Source organism: Lotus japonicus, chromosome 1, assembly GCF_012489685.1.
Source record: "Lotus japonicus ecotype B-129 chromosome 1, LjGifu_v1.2".
NCBI classification, from domain to species: domain Eukaryota; kingdom Viridiplantae; phylum Streptophyta; class Magnoliopsida; order Fabales; family Fabaceae; genus Lotus; species Lotus japonicus.
In genome coordinates, this window is record NC_080041.1 from 6607011 (window position 1) to 6627377 (window position 20367).

The 20367-nt window shown below is 36.4% G+C and overlaps 2 protein-coding genes across 3 annotated transcripts; one reads left to right on the plus strand and one right to left on the minus strand.

The window, feature by feature from the left end:
* The first annotated feature begins 1506 nt into the window (after window positions 1-1506).
* On the plus strand, window positions 1507-6835 carry LOC130733289 (serine--glyoxylate aminotransferase-like). Its single transcript, XM_057585418.1, has 6 exons — window positions 1507-1648; window positions 2225-2496; window positions 3266-3550; window positions 4194-4560; window positions 6041-6251; window positions 6558-6835. Exons 2-6 carry the CDS (start codon window positions 2298-2300, stop codon window positions 6693-6695), a joined length of 1200 nt encoding a protein of 399 aa, XP_057441401.1. The 5' UTR covers window positions 1507-1648; window positions 2225-2297; the 3' UTR covers window positions 6696-6835.
* A 797-nt stretch (window positions 6836-7632) lies between these two features.
* Window positions 7633-9798, minus strand: LOC130733290 (uncharacterized). Of its 2 annotated transcripts, none has more exons than XM_057585420.1 (4): window positions 9524-9798; window positions 9042-9147; window positions 8306-8952; window positions 7633-8203 (listed from the first exon to the last, which is right to left on the minus strand). In XM_057585420.1, exons 1-4 carry the CDS (start codon window positions 9632-9634, stop codon window positions 8018-8020), a joined length of 1050 nt encoding a protein of 349 aa, XP_057441403.1. In that variant the 5' UTR covers window positions 9635-9798; the 3' UTR covers window positions 7633-8017. The 2 variants fall into 2 exon arrangements, with proteins under 2 accessions (XP_057441403.1, XP_057441402.1); XM_057585419.1 differs by having other exon boundaries at window positions 9042-9156; window positions 9524-9795.
* Window positions 9799-20367: the final 10569 nt, after the last annotated feature.

Consider the following 20367-nt stretch of genomic DNA (forward strand, 5'->3'; position numbering starts at 1 on the left):
TGCGTGAAACACTATCCTAGTATCCTCAGTGACAGCTCTGGGCTCACATGGTCACATTCATACACGTAAGCTGCTTCAAACTTAGTGATACATCCAAACATTGAAAATAATCTATGCATATCAGTACAAAAGAAAATGTCTGGCCAAATTTCCCTCCAGCAGAACCAGCTAATTGTGGTTGACAAACTATTTTCTCTTTATCTTTCATATTGCTATCTCAGCCTCAACTTTTAACTTGCAAAAATTGTGATGCAGTCAAATGTTTCCTCTGTACTTGTTTTTTCACTCCCCATATGGTTTACTAATCCATACTTGTTTGGATTAGATCCTTTGGAGTTGGTAAATCACTGCACCATCCTGCAGATGTATTCCAATGGTACAAATCTATATAAATCATTATTTTAATGTTTTTTTCATGATATGTCAAAATATTTTTATATGGCTAAGATGTTTGTGGTTAACATATGTAACTGCAGAGGTTATATGATACAACTTGTTTAGTTGACCAAGCCAGAAGACTCACGAGAATCCCATAGTACATTGGTTCCATAGTGAAATTGTCTAAAAATATCTCTTATTAAAAATTATAAGTCTTAACTCGAGTAAACATGTCTTGTGTAATTAAACATCTACTCCTGTTCATTTTTATTGTATTGAATTCAAAATAGAAAAATAAGTAAATATGGACAATAAATAAAATAAGATCTTTATTACTACAAAAAGTTAAGGAGATGATTAATCAAGAAAATTGTACATCAGATTAAATAAAAAAATAAAAAATAAAATAGGCTGAGAATTGTAGGCGCAAATCCAAGTCAGAACTGAGTATTCTCACTCATCCTTTGCGGCAAGGTGCATAGTCTATTCTTCTTATCTGCCACGTTTGGAGTGATTGGGTCCCATCTTTACATTTGATTGGTTCTCCTTCATTTAAAAGATACGAAAATGATTTAGGTGTAGACCTATTGAGTGGGGATATAACAAGAGTAGAATGATAAGTGTTATATGTGATATGTGAGGTGAATAAAAAGATTGAGAAAAAAATGGTGTAAAGAGATGTTATTACTTTTTCATTTTTTTTTTTGATTTTTTAAGATATTTCATAGTTGACAGTAATGAGATTAAGCCCTTTGAGAGTAGAAGTTCACATTGAGTGGGTAGACCTCTCATAATAAATATTTCCCCACATACACCGTTTAGGTATCTGATCTCAAATTCGACTAAATGTTTTAGTAGTTCAACTATCTCATCAGGATAACTTACGTAGCAAAAGCTGTGAGATATATAAGTTAAGGAAGGAAAAGTTAGATTAAATTTTGAGAGAGAAAATTAAGCGAGAAAAAAAATCTACTAATTATTATGTTCTACCTTGTTGGTAGAGATGTTTTTACAGTTTTTTGGTGAACACGAATTTGACTAAAAAAAATACTATGACCGGAAACATTTACTGCATGCTTACGTATAATATTGTGTCACTCCCCATAAATAGGTAAATAAATTAATAAATATTAGTTTTGGTCATTAGCACTTTTTCAAATATATATATAAAAGATTCTCTTGTATGATATCAAGGCGGACTCACGGGCACGCTTCTTTCTTCCCCCTGCCAAGTACCAAACAAGTCACTGAGGATTCTCTCTTATCAAAGGTATGTATGTGTTTTCTTCAGAATTCAGATGTTACATATCATATTTGCTATAGTTTTGCATGTAATTGTTATAAGTATGGTTCTTTCAATTGAATTTTGCAAAAATAATAATTGTCTTTGAATGGAAAAAAGGTTTTGGAAGTGGAATGATCAAGTAGGGAGGTTAGTGGAAAGAATTCTGAATCTGTATAGATTTTTAGTTTCATAGATCCCTTGATCATTCTTATGGAGCAATAATGGTACTAAGAGCATGTTTTGATCTCTTTCATCAGAGTCAATTCTAAAACCCCGAAGCTACTCAGTGAAACTTCTCCCCAAAATTAATTCTCGCTTCATAATCAATTGTAGAAGGGTTTCCGAACATGCACTGAGTCATTTTCTATCATTTCTCATTTTGACTTGTTACTGAGTCCATAATTGATAATCCATCCTTGTAATATCATTGCATAGATGAGTGTAAATAGGGATATTTTCAACAAATATGAGTTATGATTTACTTTCAAGCAGCATACACTTTTTAAGTTTTAGGTCTGTTGATTCAAAAGTTGTTAACACTTTGCAATGGACTTTATATAGGTGGTGTTTTGTTGCCTGGGAAAGTTAAAAAACTGCTTGAATTCAAAGAGGTTGAAATTCTAAGCAGGGGAAGATGGACAATGCACCCGGACGACACCATCTGTTTGTTCCAGGGCCTACGAACATCCCTGAACAAGTGATTCGGGCTATGAACCGAAACAATGAGGACTACCGTGCTCCAGCAATACCAGCACTGACAAAAACTCTGCTTGAAGATGTGAAGAAGATTTTCAAGACTAGCACTGGAATCCCATTTCTTTTCCCCACAACTGGTATTGTATACATGGACATGCCATATTGTTGTTCATTGTATTTGTATTATGTGGTATATAGTGTGAAATATAGTCCATTATACTCTTGTCTTACTTACTCATAACTCATAAGGAATCAGGATTGTGCTCAGTTAACCATATCAGATACCTATTTCAGATTGATGACCCAAATGCATCTATTAAATACTTAGTCAACAATCTTGATCATTCAAGCTCAATTTATTCCTTTGATTATATCAAAATTTTGGAGTATATTATTTGGATTGGAAAATTTTGAACTACATGTGCGCCCAAAGGCACTCTGACGCTCAAGTCAGACTAGAGTATTTTGACAGTGTTTATACCTGGTTTACCGTTGGTCCTCCTCGTCTGTATAGCTCAGACAACCTAACTAACTTGACATAGCTGGCCTAACGAACTAGCATAGTCATGGTCTTCCAAGAGTCTAGTCCGATCCTCGCCCAATAGTGATTGACTTACTTGGGCCGACTGGCTGTATCTTGGCCCATAGCAACGTGAAACTTGACTGCTGAGTTCTTAGATGATATCATAGAATACTAGTTATAGTTAGTGTTGTATTACATTGTTCTAGTTCCTTGTGGTGTGTTTGTCTGATTGTATTTTGAAGGTTACAAACATAACAATGATGCTAAGGTTAATACAAGAAGAAAAATAGTAGTCTTTTTTTGGGTTGGTATTGTCGAAAAATTGTTGCTTTTACTTGCCTATCACATCTTCTGATTAAGTAATGCTCCTGCATTTGTTTCAGGCACTGGTGCATGGGAGAGTGCACTGACAAATACCTTATCTCCTGGGGATCGTATTGTATCTTTCCTGATTGGCCAATTCAGCTTGCTTTGGATTGACCAGCAGCAACGCCTCAACTTCAATGTTGATGTTGTGGAAAGTGATTGGGGCCAGGGTGCCAATCTTGATGTTCTGGAATCAAAACTTGCTTCAGATAGAACACACACCATAAAGGCTATTTGCATTGTTCACAATGAGACTGCAACCGGGGTCACCAATAACTTGGCCAAAGTGAGAAAAATTCTCGGTGAGCATGCCATGACTTGTCTTCTGCTAATGATGCCGTATCATATCTTCTGGTGTCATCATTGTACCTTTGCATGTAGATGTATTGATATGTGCTTGCCCTTTCATGGAATAAAGATTCTGTAACTGCAAAGTCTTCTTTAGGAACTAGTTGTATTAGGATAGCAGCAGAGAGAGAAGAACATCAATATAGCATTTTGACATTATTTATGTGCTGAAGCTTCCCAATTTGCTGTGTATCTTGAAATTTGTGCTACTTTGTTGGTCATGTTTCCTTGAATTCATTCCTATGACCTTAGTATGCATCTGAAACTTGGGCAGAATATTGACATGCAACATCATTGAACTCAAATGTTATATCTTGGGTTTCATGACAAATATTTGATTTGACAAAGATTTTCTAGACTCCTAATAGCATGTTTGGAAATCCTTCTACTAGTGATTCTAAATTCAGAATCAATTTCTTGGAGGAACTTCTATGAGTAGCTTCTGGCTTCTAGGTGCCATTCTGAGAAAAATATGCTGATCCAAACATGTTATAAATTGAAATAAGTTTTATTAGTCTTCGACACAAATATGTTTTTTATAATGTTTTTTTCTATTCTATAACAAATTGGTTCTCACATTGTATTTTGGGCACTCAGATGACTACCAGCATCCAGCCCTTCTTATTGTGGATGGAGTGTCTTCCATTTGTGCTCTCGATTTCCGCATGGATGAATGGGGAGTGGATGTGGCCGTGACTGGCTCCCAGAAAGCTCTTTCCCTTCCCACTGGGTTAGGCATTGTCTGTGCAGGTCCTAAAGCCATTGAGGCTTCAAAATCTGCCAAATCACTCAGAGTTTTCTTTGACTGGAATGACTACTTGAAGTTCTACAAGTTGGGAACATATTGGCCTTACACTCCTTCCATTCAGTTGCTCTATGGTCTCAGAGAAGCTCTTGACCTGATTTTTGAGGAAGGACTTGATAATGTGATTTTAAGGCACAAACGTTTAGGCCATGCAACCAGGTGAGTGAGGCATACCATAATTTTCTCATTTAAAATCATTATTACTATGTTTGGGTATCTATTGGTGCTGGTGCAAACAGACACTCACTTCGAGACAAAAAATTGATGAAACCCTTCTTATGGTTGGAATGAAAGTATGTTCACATTGCACTCAATTGACATTCAAATACACACTAAGAACATCTCCAATGCAAGGTTCTTAGTTCTTATTTTTGAGTGAAGAACTAAGAACTAAGAACTTTACCACTGGAGGTGCTGACATGGAGCTCTTAGTTCTTAAAAATAAGAACTCAGTTCTTAGAGCATCTCCAATGCTAGTTCTTATTTCTTAGTTCTCAGCACTGTTCATGTGGGCTCGTATTGCCACATGTGCTTAAGCAACTCTTAAGCAATTTTGCTCCAACCATGAGTTCTTAGTTCTTACCACTATTCATTTGGTCCCACCAACCACATTATTTATACTTTTTATTTTCATAAAGTAAAAAACAAAACTCATAAAGTAATAAAGTAAATTGGATGAGAGAGAAATAATTAATATTTTAAGCTAAGAACTCATAAAGTAAAACTCCTAAGAGCATCTCCAATGCTAATTCTTATTTCTTAGTTTTTAGCACTATTCATGTGGGCCCGTATTGCCACATGTGTTTAAGCAACTCTCAAGCAATTTTGCTCCAACCATGAGTTCTTAGTTCTTACCACTATTCATTTGGTCCCACCAACCACATTATTTATACTTTTTTATTTTCATAAAGTAATAAAAAAACCTCATAAAGTAATAAAATAATTTGGATGAGAGAAAAATAATTAATATTTTAAGCTAAAAACTCAAAAAGCAAAACTTCTTATATAAGAACTGAGTTCTTATTTTTAAGAACTAAGGAGTCAATGTCAGCACCTCCAATGGTAAAGTTCTTAGTTCTTAACTCCAAAATAAGAACTAAGAACCTTGCATTGGAGATGCTTTTATACTACTACTGTGGTATTGAGTAGTTTGTGCTCCCTCTCTCACAAATGAGTGGTTAGCTCTTTTTTATTCAAAATAATTAAAAGAAAAAAAAAACTAACTATAAGAGGACAAGTGTCTATATTGTAAAGGGTGCAGTACATACTACATGAACACCTAAAAAATCCCATTATTAAGGGCAGCCCCTCCTCCCCTGAAACATCATTAACTTAACACTAATGTTTCAGAAACACCTCATTTCCACCTTCACCTAGAATGACAAGGGATAAAAGAGAGATAAGTGAGAGATATGATCAGTGTTTTGATAGAAAAAGAGAAAACATTAGGGAGAAAAAAGAGTTGGAACTCGAATGAAAAAGGAAGTGGTGTGGATATATCAAAGTTGATTAACTTAGAATAATCATTGTCTAGAGTTCTTACTTTAGGGTAAAGATGTCTGAAATTTGATAAAGAATTTTAACTTTTTACTATATTGTAAATAAAGAATCCGATAAGTTCTCAATCTGCCAAATGCAGGCTTGCAGTTGAAGCATGGGGTTTGAAGAACTGCACCCAAAAAGAAGAGTGGTACAGTGACACTGTGACTGCAGTTCTTGTTCCTCCTTACATTGATGCTGCTGAAGTAGTTAGAAGGTCATGGAAGAGATACAACATGAGCTTAGGACTGGGATTAAACAAAGTTGCTGGGAAGGTTTTCAGAATAGGACATCTTGGCAACTTGAATGAGGTAAATACTTATTTCTCAATCACCCATCATCTGAGCAATGAGAATCACTGTATTTGAGCAATGAGAATCATAATTATTCTCTCTTGCCATTACATTAATTTTCAATCTCTGAACTTGCTCAATCTTACTAACATGTTATCAGAAGTATGCTAAGAATATGTAGCAGCAAGATTCTGTTCTATTTCATTAGATCATTTTTAAGCTAAAATGTAATATAAAATTATTAATGTCAAGAGTTATCATTTACTAAATTACTTCAGAGTTGCTACATTTGGTATAGTTATTTCTTAAAAATGTATTTTGCAGTTGCAACTCTTGGGTTGTCTTGCTGGTGTGGAGATGATACTGAACGATGTGGGATACCCTGTAAAGCTTGGAAGTGGAGTTGCTGCTGCTAGTGCATACTTTCAGAATAATATTCCTATGATCCCTTCCAGGATTTGAGTCACATCACAACCAATTCTTGTAATTACTTTTCTTTCATGGTTTTCTGTTAAATAAACATATTAATGTTATCCCTCTTTTGCACTTTTTGGAGGATGTACTACTTATTCCCTACTTTTGATGCATTGTTGCTTCCTTCATTGTCTTGATATATGTCATTACTGCATCTATTATGTGTTGTTTTCTTATATATGGACATCAAATTCATCATCAATATTAAATTACCAGGTAAAGAATGCTCTTTGGTTAAGAATATACACAAAAGAATGAATATTCCTAAGAGGAATCAAGTTTTGATTTGTCTTTGTGAGAAACTTCACTTGACATGGGCATAGCAATATTATTACCAAAGATGGTATGTTTGATTGGAAAAAAAATCGGTCGAAATGTTTGATCGAAATTTGAAAGTAGATAAGTCCGTTTTTGCTTTGGAGCATTTTTTTGACAAATGCTTTGGAGTTATAAACCCTGAGAATTCTTACGTTTTACTTTCAGATTAACAAATGGAAACGTAAACATATACTCTGGCATAGCTACTTTTAAAGAGTGTTTGTTTCAGTAATAATAGAAGTGATATTAGTGTAATAAAGATAAACTTCAGAAATCAAAAGAGGTCACTGCAATAAATCCAAAAAGAAAATAAAGGTTTTCATTTTTGGACGGTAGGACCCGAGACTTTAAGTGTATTTCTCCATGTCTCATCTTCTAGAGGTGTATTTTATCCTGATTAAGCTATGCAAGAAACATTATTGAAATTGAAATAAATGCTCATATACTATCGTGCTATACTAGAAGCACAAAGTTTTTTTTAACCTTACACAAGTATCTTTCGGCCTGCTATACTAGGTTATCAGGTTAATTTTAAAAAAATGATTATAGTAAAAACAATAGAAACCCAAAAAATAATGGTAAATAGTTTCATATAATGCTTCTAATCTACATAAGCTGCAAACCTAGTCAGAGCAATAGTTACATATAATGCTTTTAATCCGGTTCTCACTTACCCAGTGGATATTTAACACCTGGTTCTTTGACCAAAACACAAAACACCTTGTTCCAATGTAATATATTACTACAACTTAAATAAGTTTACATAACTTTGTGAGCTGGAATCAAAGTAACCCTCACATGTTGACCTCAGCCAGTAATGGAGTGACCTAGATGACAAAACCATTTTCTATTGATTTCTCTTGGCAATTGATTCTATAACCAATCAATTATGAGAAGAAGTTTGAGTATAAAAATTGATTGAGGAAAAATAAGCTAATACAATCATGTCATATAACTAGAAAGAGGTGATGAACTGCAATGAAATGCAAGAGTTATCCAAAATTTAGCGAAATATAAGAAGCTTCTCCAATATCAATCCCCATAGTTGAAAGCATGGATGATGCTGAATACCACTTCGATGTCTCTTGAATTTTGTTTTCGTTTTCACCTCTATCTTGCAGTCCAGTGAAAAGTGATGTAAACTCAAAAAGGCTTGGAATGTTGAGAAAGTTCGCAGCCTACAAAACGCACACAAGGGGAAAAAAAGAACTCCCAGTTATAATCACATAGATATATATATGTTAAGTGAAATCAATCGTTAACAAGATATACCAACTCACATCATGCAAGTGAGAGAAAATGCTATGATTATTGTTGACGAAGCGTGTGACCCAAGCTTGGTAGGGGATGAAAACAGTCTTCAAAATCTCCCCAATACTCTTAAAGAGCTGATCGAATTTGAGTTTCTTCTCGCAAAAGGAGATGACCTCCGGGAGGACGAGGCTGGATACTCGAGGCACGGGAATCTCATCTTCATTTGGGTGACATTCAATAACGTCTTTAAGAAGCTTTGATTCAGAGATTGCAACCATCTTATTCATCTCAAAGACCACCTTATCAGAGCTTCTTAAAGAGATGGTATCTTGAGAAACATGAGGTGTCGGTAGCAACGGGACGCGCTCGGTAGACTGGTAGATATTGTAGCAGAAGATCCTAAAGTCGGGGGAGTTCATAAGAGTTATGAAATCATTGAGATGCTTTTGAAATTGATTATCCGGCTCCCTCCTGATTTGCTTGAACCAATCCTTGAAGTTCTTCTTACAGGTTTTGATGTCTATTACCCCCTCAATACTAGAACAGGCGACTAACCTCTGCTTTACCAAGAGCCTGCCATGTTCACTCGTGCATAGGTTCATGAAATGAAGATGCATCAATCCATCTTTATATCCTTCCTCCTCATTGAATAACATTCTGTGTTTCGCCTTCCCTGCAAATTAAGAGCTTGGAGTTTCAGCGGCCTATCAACTGCCCAAAACAATGCATATTCAGATAAAAGAATAACCATTAATCAATTACCAGTAGAATCAACCGCGCCACTCGGAACCTCTGATTGAGTGGTGGCAGCCATCTCAGAGACCAAGTTATTGAAGAGATTTGGAATGTTAGGCGATTGGAAGCACTCCTGTTGGAACTATAGGCGAATTTGAATTTAGAAGGCTATACATAAAAGCTGAGACTCTTTTATTCATACTAACATGAACATCCTTTTAATACAAGAAAACCATAATTGGAAAATGACAATAATTTTACCTATTAATCTGAAACTAAATCATAAATGTAAATAACAGCTCATAACTCCCACTAATGGTGATGATTCATACTAAATAAAATGAACTATAATAATGGTGAATATACTCAGAACACCTTGAAGTTATTACATGTGATGTGGTTGAATATACTCAGAACACCATGAGCATTTAACATGAACATCATGATAATCCCTTTATATCTGGTCGAGTAAGTTTGAAATAAACTTGTTAGAGTGAGAGTGAACAGACCTGCAGCATCTTGTTGTGGGGCTCGAACAGTGGAGCAAAAACACAATTCTGAGTGCAATTTCTACGGAGGATCTTGCAAGCAGCACAGCGTGAGTTCCTACCACTCTCCATCTTTAAACTATATTGATGTCTGATCGGAAGATACTGAAAGAAGAAGAAGAGAGATGAGAGCGTGTTTGGGAAATGGGAGTGACTTTCCCATTTTCTTCGATCACTTTAGAGAATTTTTTTACTTTTTTGCCCCTTAGCTTTTCCGTGATTTTGGGGGAAAGAACACTAATCACCAATTAACAGCTAGTTTACCTTGATTCTAGCACCTTTCCAACCTCTTCACCTCTAGAGAGTAGAGAGATACATAAATATATAAGGCTTAATTGTACTTTTGGTCCTCCAACTTTGATCTTCCTGCGAAAATTGTTCCCAAACTTTAAAATTAGCAAAAATCATCTCTAACGTTTACACCCAGTTGCAAAATTGGTTTTCCGTCCAATTCCATCCACTATTTAACGAATTTTGGGATAAAAATTAATAAAAAACAAAAAAATAAAACAAAAACCTAAAATTCATCCTTTTTTCTATCCTTTTACTGGAAATCTTCTTTTTTCTAGGTTCATTGTTGGAGAGAGAGGTTGAAGAAGAAGAACCCAGATCACACCAATAACAACTGCAACTCTATCACCCAAGCTAGGACCAGTTACTACATCAATTGCAACTCCTTCACTCAAATGGCTCCATTTCCCACCCACCCCTTCGTCAACACGATCCAACATCTCACCCCTACCTACACTTCTTGCCTGATCCATCTCACCAATAACAATTCCTTCCACTCAATATGTCCAAACCTGAAAAGAAATTCCTAAAGTACACACATTCCACAGTGACAAACCCAGCACACAAAAAGAAAACAAAATTAATTATTTACGGTGGATGAACAATGTGATCAAATGGAAGGTACCAAATCCAAATCTCTCAACGACCCATTTCATGGTTTGAGATAAAACATTCAGACAATGTAACTAACACCTATCCCTCTCTCCCAACCACCAACACCACAGCCACTACCCAAAAACCACTGCCTCCTCCTCCGCCATCAGAGTCAGAGACGATATAAAACCAGAGGATGATGGTAATGGCGGCGAATAGAGCGGCTACGCGAAAACGTGGTGGTGTGCAGAGGTTCAGATCTGAGATAGGTGATGAGCGAGTGGTGGTGATGGGCAGATCGGGAAAGGGTGAGCGGCGACGGCGACGCTAAAACCAACAAGGAGAGGTTCAGATCGGGAAAGGGCAGATCTGAGGAGAAGCGGTTGCTGGCAAACGTGGCGGTGTGTAGAGGTTCATATCGGAGAGCGAGAACGAGTGGTGGTGATGATGTGATTTGGGGAAGTGAGAGGAGTGATCCATGGTACGGCGGTGGTGGCTTGCAGTTGAAGTGCAGAGGTTATGGTGGAAAGGTGAAAAAGAAAAGGGTGTTAATTAAGATGATGAAGATGAAGGAAAAATGGGATGAAGATGATGAATTTCTGGGTTTTTAATATGAAGATGATGAATGTTTCAGAGACTAGATTTTTTAATTAATTTTTTGAGGAATATTCCGTTAGTTTTTTTTATGTAATTGGACGGAAAACCAATTTTGCAATCGGGTGTAAACGTTAGGAACGTTTTTTTGCTAATTTTAAAGTTTGGGGACGATTTTCGCAGGAAGGCCAACGTTGGGGGACCAAAAGTGCAATTAAGCCTAAATATAAATATAGGAGAGAGAAATAAGTCATAATAATGTAATAAAATAGATAAGAGATAAAAAAAGTGATCACCCTCTATTCCTATATATAAGTCACAAATAACTAATTCCCTTAAATTAAGAAAATTAGTTACTGGTAATAAATTTATAAAACAAATGATTAACTCTCCTATATTACCCTTATTTACTTTTCTATGATTTTCTCTCTCCACGTTAATATTTCTAAAGTTCATCACCTCTTTCATATTAAATATGAGGGTGAATTTGAAAAAAACTATTTAATGATTCATAGATATTAGAGAGTGATTTATATTTTGAAACAAATTTTTTTCGAAAAATGTGACTTATAATAGGGAACGGAGGGAATAATATGTAAGAGAAACATGAGTATGAGAATATCAAACTTCCTTGTAAACCATCGGTCTTCGTGCGTTCAAACATGTAACTTTTCGTGGACTCTTCAAACTACATTACTGCATTTGTCATCGCTTTGAAACTTGACGCTTCAATGCAGAGATGTGTGTTTAGGACAATGAACTCCAAATTTCACCAAGTCTTCAAAAGCAAACTTTAACTCGAAATTCAAAGGTCGAAAAACATTCCTTCATTACCTTAGCCTAATAACTCTTTGACGACCTTGTTACGCTTTTTTCGAGAGTCTTGAGACTTTACGTTTCGAATTCTCTTTAACATTTAAGATTTCGACCTATATTCCACTTTTGATCAAAATTTAAATCTTGATAAAATTTTGGGTTAATAGATACGCACCAAAATATCATGCTTCTAAGGATTGTCACAAAGAATTTTTTAGTCAGAAAGTCAAAAAATACTTCGCCATTTTCTCTTTGAAATGTATCCCAATTATGTGAAAATTCAAAGAGCATGTCTCACGATATAACTTCTCTCATAAACCACAATTTCATCAAGTGTCTTTCCAATTTCTTCCAACTCCACGCATTGGTTTTCTTCAACTTTTATCATCAACAATCGTGCCCACTCAAATGAACCTAGATCATGGTTCCATTTTTTTTTGTTCTCATTATCTACGAAACCCTTCAGATCTTTCCTGTGCATGTCTATAAGTATTGAGTCCAACTTCATAATCATTATTGAGGGGTTTTCTTCATAAAACATCTCTACGATCATCAACGTTACCTTCGAAACTCTATCTCATTTTCTCTTATTTGTTTATGGCACTCTAGGAAGATGAACTTTGCCTTTTATTTTCTTGGCTACCAATCAATGCTTTATCACTAGACCAACAATTTGTTAGTACATATAGGTCTCGTTTGGAAACACAGCTTAATTAAGCGCAAGGTCATAAGCGCTTATGATTTATAAGCTACTATTAGGGGTGTAATCGGACTGGATTGGTTCGAATTTAGAGTGATAAAATGTCCGAACCAATCAAACATGTTCGGTTTGGGTTGGTTCAGATTTCATGATTTTTACTTCTAAATCTGAACCAAACAAACCCGATTTCAATCGGATTGGTTTGGTTCAGATGGTCGGATTTGAAATATAAAAATATTATTTGGAGATATGCATGAAAATTATTCTAAAAATGTGAAAAATTATAAATAATATAGAAAAATCTAACATTTTTAAAGAACATAACGTTTGATAATGACATAATCCATATAATCTAAATAAAACTAACATCTCTAATATAAATATAAATATGTAATGTAATGTGTAACGCCCCAATTTCTCAACTGAGGAGTCACATTAGTAACCTAACAAGTCTAAGGACTATTTCTTAATCCTAAGAAAACACAATATATTTTTTTTTTCCTTTTCGAAACAGCTGAACATAATTGAATATATAACATAGACGTTATTCAACAACCCATTCCCGACATAATAATAATAGTGTCTTACATCATCATGAACAAGTTTCCAAAGTAAGTACGCTCACTTAGACAAGTGGCGAATATAAGGTTTAAACAACAGAGTTTTCAGAAGAAAAAAGAAACTCAGACATAGTCCACCAAAAAGGGAGAAGAAACTGCTTCATCCACCTCTACTCGACCGCCCACGGTCACGGTCTCCAACTTGAACAGCTAAGCTTCAGCGGAAGGCTCTCCATCGCCTAATAGCGTTAAGCGCCCAAACAACAAGTAGCAAATAGAAAGGGTTAACTCCATACAATTACCATGTATGAAAGAGAAAATCATGCTATTCAAATTTAACTACCTATCATGGTAAATAAACCAACAACATAACTAAACTCATATATCAACAACCTAACATATAACATCAATTCGGATATCGACAACCTAACATATAACATCAATTCAAATATCGACAACCTAACATATAACATCAAATCAGATATCAATAAACTAATAACTAAAATCCAACAACATAGGGTTAGGTGTTAGTTCCCTATAATGCAACTATATGCTTATACCAAAATGGATCGATCAGCAACGTCTCTCAAGACGGGACAATCACGCGGGACCACACCCACCTCATTGCCACTTAACGCCACTCCGGACGGGACAATCGCGTGGGACCACACCCACCTCATCGCCACTTTAGAACATCTCAAAAGATGGGACAATCCCGCGGGACCACACCCACCTCATTGCCACTTTATAACGCCTCGAAAGACGGGACAATCACGTGGGACCACACCCACCTCATCGCCACTTAAGGACCAAAGCCTATATGCCAAGTCAGTCAACAACAATCCCCAAACCAATGATTAATTCGGAGTAACCACATGTTATTCCTATTATCAACGAACATAACTCAATTCAATTGCATACCAACTCAGTTCAATGACAGAAACCAGTAAACGGTCGAAGCCTCTCAGAAAACGGAGACACACGTCTCAATAAGTTTACTCGGCCGAAGCCTTCATAAAACATTTGGCACAAGCCTCAGAAACAGTCAACATAAGCAAGCATACAACATTGAAAGCATAATAATCATAATCCAATGCCAATCAATATAAACATCTTCATCTCAAACGCAGGCAGTGCGATAAAAGCAGGCAAGACTCAAAGACAGTCTAAAACTGAGTTACCCTTACCTTCGTGAGTAGAAGTTGGGCATGGAAGTTGTGAACCTAGAACAAGGAAACACAATCATCAACACAAGCCCTACTAGAAGTAACACTATCTAATAACGCTAATCGAAACCGGAAAGAAAGCTTTTAAAGCTTCAGAGTTCCTTTATAGGCACGAATTGACAACAGAACTCCGTTCGCTAAAACGAGCATAACTCGAGCTACAGAACTCGGAATGACACGAAACCAGCGCCAAAATTTCGACAATCGAAAGAGCTACGCAATGGTTCAGGTCATAGAGACCCAAAAGTTATTTTTGGACACGGTACCCTAAGCAATAGGTTTCGGCCACTATGTAAAATAGGGTTCCCGAACTTTTTCTTCGATCTAAATCGATTCCTAGGTATTCTTAGGCGATATCTAGGCCAGGGAAACTCTCAGAAAAATTATCGAATCGAAAACTGTCGCAGGGGTATTTTGGTCAATATTATTAGCTTGGAAACTCAAAAATTAGAATTTCGAAAAACAAATTAGATGAGGTTGATACCAACGACGATTATGACGACTAATCTTACTAACGCTAAGCTCAGTCGAGGGTTTTAAGCCCAAAGGTTGGAACTTTAGCCAAAAATGGGTATTATGAGCAGAATTGAAACTCGGCGGCAATTCGGCGAGAATCGGCGAAATGTAATCCGCTAAACATGCTCAGGGGCACGCAGGGAATAAGTTTAGATAGAAAGATGAAGTTATTTGGATAGTTTTGCAAAAAGCTCAAATCTTAGAGTACAGAAAAGTATAGAGAAAAGCGGCAGAATTTACGATCAGAAGTAAGGATTAACATCAGTACCTTGAGGCCTACGCGTAGCAACGAACTGTGGAACGATCAGGCAAGAATTGGCGAAAAACTCTTCTCCTCCTCCTCCTCTTGAAGCCGCGGGTTTGGGTGAGTGTTTGGTGAGATTTTTGTTTTTCATTTTTCAAGCTACAACATATATATAGTGAATGAAATGGAAGATATTTTGTAAAGATTAGATAAGGATGGATAGATATTTGTAGAGATCAGATAAGGATGAATAGATATTTGTAGAGATCAGATAAGGATGAATAGATATTTTGTAAACCGGTACAGATTAGTTTAGATATCGGAGGATTTAACTCATAGAGTTAAGATAAAAATATAAGAGTGATTCCGATTTTTTTCCTGCGCATTCCTTTGTGAATTCTAAGATAGGTTCTGGCGGCAGAATTCCAAAACTCAAAAGAGGTTTCTTGGAATTAAGGTAAACAATCCAAAGTCGGTGTAAATCTATTTTACCCGAAAAGTTACTTTTTGCTCTGAATGTGGGATGAGAAAACTTCTCTCTGAAGAAAGATGGGAAACATCAAGAGAAATAGGTGTACGCGTGTGGAATCTTCATTTGAAGCTCCGAATAGAAAAAGTCTTCATCAACCGTCTATTATAGGTTTCTTGAGCTATCAGTGATTTAGTTTCGGCAAACTTCCGAGTATTGGAATTTGACCTTCGTACATTACAGGATTTCGTATCGAAACGCTTGTTATGGAAAGGAATAAGAGAAATTCTTATATTCCTCTTGAAGATTTTTGGAATTTATTCCTATAGTGTTCCAAGGGTTAAATTAATCTTTTCCTAAGGTTTTTTGTCCTAGGCGTAAACGAATAATACTGGCGTCATAAGTTCCGTCGATTCGAATCTTGTCCTTAACCTTCTCGTGAAATATCCTCTCCATACATTTATTCCATTTAATAAACGTTTATCCAGTTTTCTTACTTCACGTTACATCGAACTTATTCGTGAATCGGAAATTTTTCTAATTTATTCTAAGCTTAAAAACTTGGGTCTTACATAATGGGTTGAAATTGTTTGAGGTTAATGTAAAAAAATTCTCAATTCATTGGGTTAGTTCGGATTAATCGGTTTTTCAATCCCTAAATCCGATACCCGAACTGATGGTGATCGGATTCAGTAAATAAAATCCGAACCGAACCAATGATCCGATCCAACCCACCATAATGTGTTCGGGTCGGATCGGTTTAATCGGATTCGAGGATCGGACCATACCCGCTTACACCCCTAGTAACTATGGAGTAAATTATTACAAGTAATCACTCAAAGCCCCATTATGAAGCATAAAGCAAATAAGGAAAGAACACATTCGTTGTTTAAGTTGTAACTTAATTATTTCTTCTTTATAATTCACGAGTGGAATTCAGCACTTCATCCCTTAAGTAAGTGATTGAAGCTTTGATTCTCAACATTTATAAATAAAAAAAATTATTAATCAGTCTTTTATCACGCTTAGTGCACTAATAACGAGGTATAAATTAATCTCATTATTATCGGGGTGTGAAATATAATGGTTAACAGTTAACACCTAAAATTCACTAGTAACATTGAGCTTATATTCAATAGAATTGTGTCCTTTCTTTTTGAATAAAAATTTCAATTGATTGTAAAAAAATTATTGGGCTATGATGGGCCAGGTTTGAGGCCCGCGGCCCACATGTGTGAACGACTAACACTAGAAGCAGAGGACAAATTCACATCCACCACCTAAAGGAAACACGTGCCGGTCACATGTGAAGCATTGACCCCACTTTACATTTGGCTTCAATTGAATGATCAGATGCTTCTCTTTCTCTCTTATTGGCCAGCTCATATAACTAAATCTAAAAGCAACACGTGTGTTCAATTTGCTGCACTGCTCCGCAGGGTCAGGACCGGCCCAACAATACATGAGGCCTAAAGCAAATTTTTTAAGTGAGGCCTTTTTAAATTAGTATTAACTATTAATGTTTAATTTTTTGGGGCTTTTTTACTTAGTAATAAAATTTGAGGCCTACTTTACTTAGTAAAAAATAAATTTTTTTTGGAGGCCTAAAGCCCTTGCTTGGGTGGCTTCACCCTTGGGCCGGCCCTGCGCAGGGTAGCTTCATGTGTACCTGCATTGCCCTTCATTACTTTCTTACTACAAGTTCAATAGGTGCCCACTAGGGTGGACTAATTTTATTTTGGTCCACCGGTGGACCAGAGGGCAATTTTGATTTTTTCCCTGTCTTTTCTGTTTTCTTCTTCCTCCCCTTCCCAACCAGCCACCAGTCCACCATCAAGGCCACTATCTCTTGTGTCCACTTCTTCCTAAACAAACCACTCACCCAATGCTCCATCTCTTCTTCACATCTGAATGAGAGGGACATATAGATACAATCCTTGCCTTGAAAGGATTAAATACTTTTCCCAAATAAAGCCACAAAAATTCCCCCCAATATAAGCTCACGCATCCAAGGAATACCAGATGAACATTTCAACGAAATTAACCCAACCTGGTATGCAAAGGCACACCCTCAATGCACTTTCCTTGAACTAGCAAAGGCAATACCCAGGAGCAAAACAACCAGAAAAAAAAAAAACAGTGGCAAACTGTGAGACCCAAGTTTTTAAGCTTAGAATAAATTAGTGAAATTTCCGATTCACGAATAAGTTCGATGTAACGTGAAGTAAGAAAACTGGATAAACATTTATTAAATGGAATAAATGTATGGAGAAGATATTTCACGAGAAGGTTAAGGACAAGATTCGAATCGACGAAACTTATGACGCAAGTATTATTCGTTTACGCATAGGACAAGAACCTTAGGAAAAGATTAATTTAACCCTTGGAACACTATAGGAATAAATTCCAAAAATCTTCAAGAGGAATATAAGAATTTCTCTTATTCCTTTCCATAACAAGCGTTTCGATACGAAACCCTGGAATGTACGAAGGTCAAATTCCAATACTCGAAAGTTTGCCGAAACTGAATCACTGATAGTTCAAGAAACCTAGAATCAACCGACGATGAAGACTTTTTCTATTCGGAGCTTCAAACAAATATTCCACACGCGACCACCTATTTATTTCAATGTTTTCAATCTTTCTTCAGAACGAAGTTTTCTCATCCGACATCAACTGCAAAAAGTAGTTTTTCGGGTAAAATCGATTTACACCGACTTTGGATCGTTTGATTTAATTCCAAGAAACCTGTTTTGAGTTCTGGAATTCTGTCGCCAGAACCTATCTTAGAATTCACAGAGGAATGCGCAAGAAAAATCGGAATCGCGAAATTTTCATTTTTCCGCATTTTCAGAGGAATAGAGCTTGATGTGTTTATGCTTGTTAAAATTATGAATAACATGTGGTTACTCTAAGTTGATTATTGGTTTGAGATGTTTTGATTTGCTTGAAGTGGCAGTGGAGTGGATATTTTCACATGATTGTCCCGTCTTTCGGGGCGTTATCAAGTGGTAGTGGAGTGGATATTTTCACATGACTATCCCGTCCTTCGAGGCGTTACTTAGTGACAGTGGAGTGGATATTTTCACAGGACTGTCCCGTCTTTCGAGGCGTTATCAAGTGGTAGTGGAGTGGATATTTTCACATGACTATCCCGTCTTTCGAGGCGTTATCAAGTGGTAGTGGAGTGGATATTTTCACATGACTATCCCGTCCTTCGAGGCGTTATCAAGTGGTAGTGGAGTTGATATTTTCACATGACTATCCCGTCCTTCGAGGCGTTACTTAGTGACAGTGGAGTGGATATTTTCACAGGACTGTCCCGTCTTGGGAGACGTTATTGTTTGATTGATATTGTTGAGGATTATTGATATATGATTTGATGTTATATTGTTGAGGATTATTGATATCTGATTTGATGTTATATTGTTGAGGATTATTGATATATGATTTGATGTTATATTGTTGAAGTTATTGTTATCTGAATTAACCTATGTTGTTAAGTTATTGATTCATGATTTAGTTTATGTTGTTAAGTTTTGTTGGTATCTGTTTTAAAATCATATCGTTGATTTTGCTGATATACTGATATGTTTAATTCTGTTAAATATATGATTCGATTTCATGATCGATAGGATGAGTCGTCATCTATCCTGAGTTAAATTGGTAGCTTACTTACCATGACATGTATTAGATTTGAATAACATGCTTTTCTCTTTATTATGTGGTAATTGCATGGAGTTAACCCTTTCTATTTGCTACTTGTTGTTTGGGCGCTTAACGCTATTAGGCGATGGAGAGCCTTTCGCTGAAGCTTAGCTGTTCGAGTTGGAGACCGTGACCGTGGGCGGTCGAGTAGAGGTGGATGAAGCAGTTGCTTCTCCCTTTTTGGTGGACTATGTCTGAGTTTCTTTCTCCTTCTGAAAACTATGTTGTTTAAACCTTATCTCGCCACTTGTCTAAGTGAGCGTACTTATTTTGGAACCCCGTTTATGGTGTGGTGAACTACTCTATGTTATGTATATTATTATGTCGGGAAACAAGTTATTTAAATAAAGTTATGTAACGTTTCCAACCCTATGGTATTTAGTCTTTTCATTTTTTTTTTAAAAATACCCTTTGGTTTTAGGGATTGCAGAATAGTCCTTAGACTTTGTTAGGTTACTTAATGTGATTCCTCAGTTGAGAAATTGGGGCGTTACCCAAACTAACCCATACATCTCTAACCAGAAATAGAACTAGAACAGAGATGTTTTAGACTTTGTCCCTTCCACTCCTTCTCCCTCCCACTCTCTCCCTGCTTCCCAGCCTCACAAACCAATCTGAATCTTCACCTTCCTCCCATTTTTTTGTTGAAGTTGCAAGAAAGCCTCCATCTTTCTTGCCCCTGTCATCATAATGACTGAATAAGAAGCATCAGAACACAAAAATTGAAAACAGATGAAAAAGGTTAGATTTTTAGAAGGGGGAAAACACCAAACCCAGCAAGATCAACGCCAATCCCAACCCTTCTCCCTCCACTCTCTTCCCAACAACCAAGGTTGGTTTTTCGATCGATGGCAAGATATGCTTCAGAGGCAGCAAGCTCCGCTTCAATCTGCTTCGATTTATGGAAACCCAACCCAGCAATTTCACCGCTGCAAGGATTTCAAAGGCTCTTGGCAGTATCAACCCAGTGGTGCTACAGTTCTGTTGAACTTGGAGGGGGTCGATTTACAATTTTACCCTTCTATTGTTGATTCAATCTTAACCGTTCGTTTGAAGAATATTCTAGGAATCTTAGATCTAAAGGTAT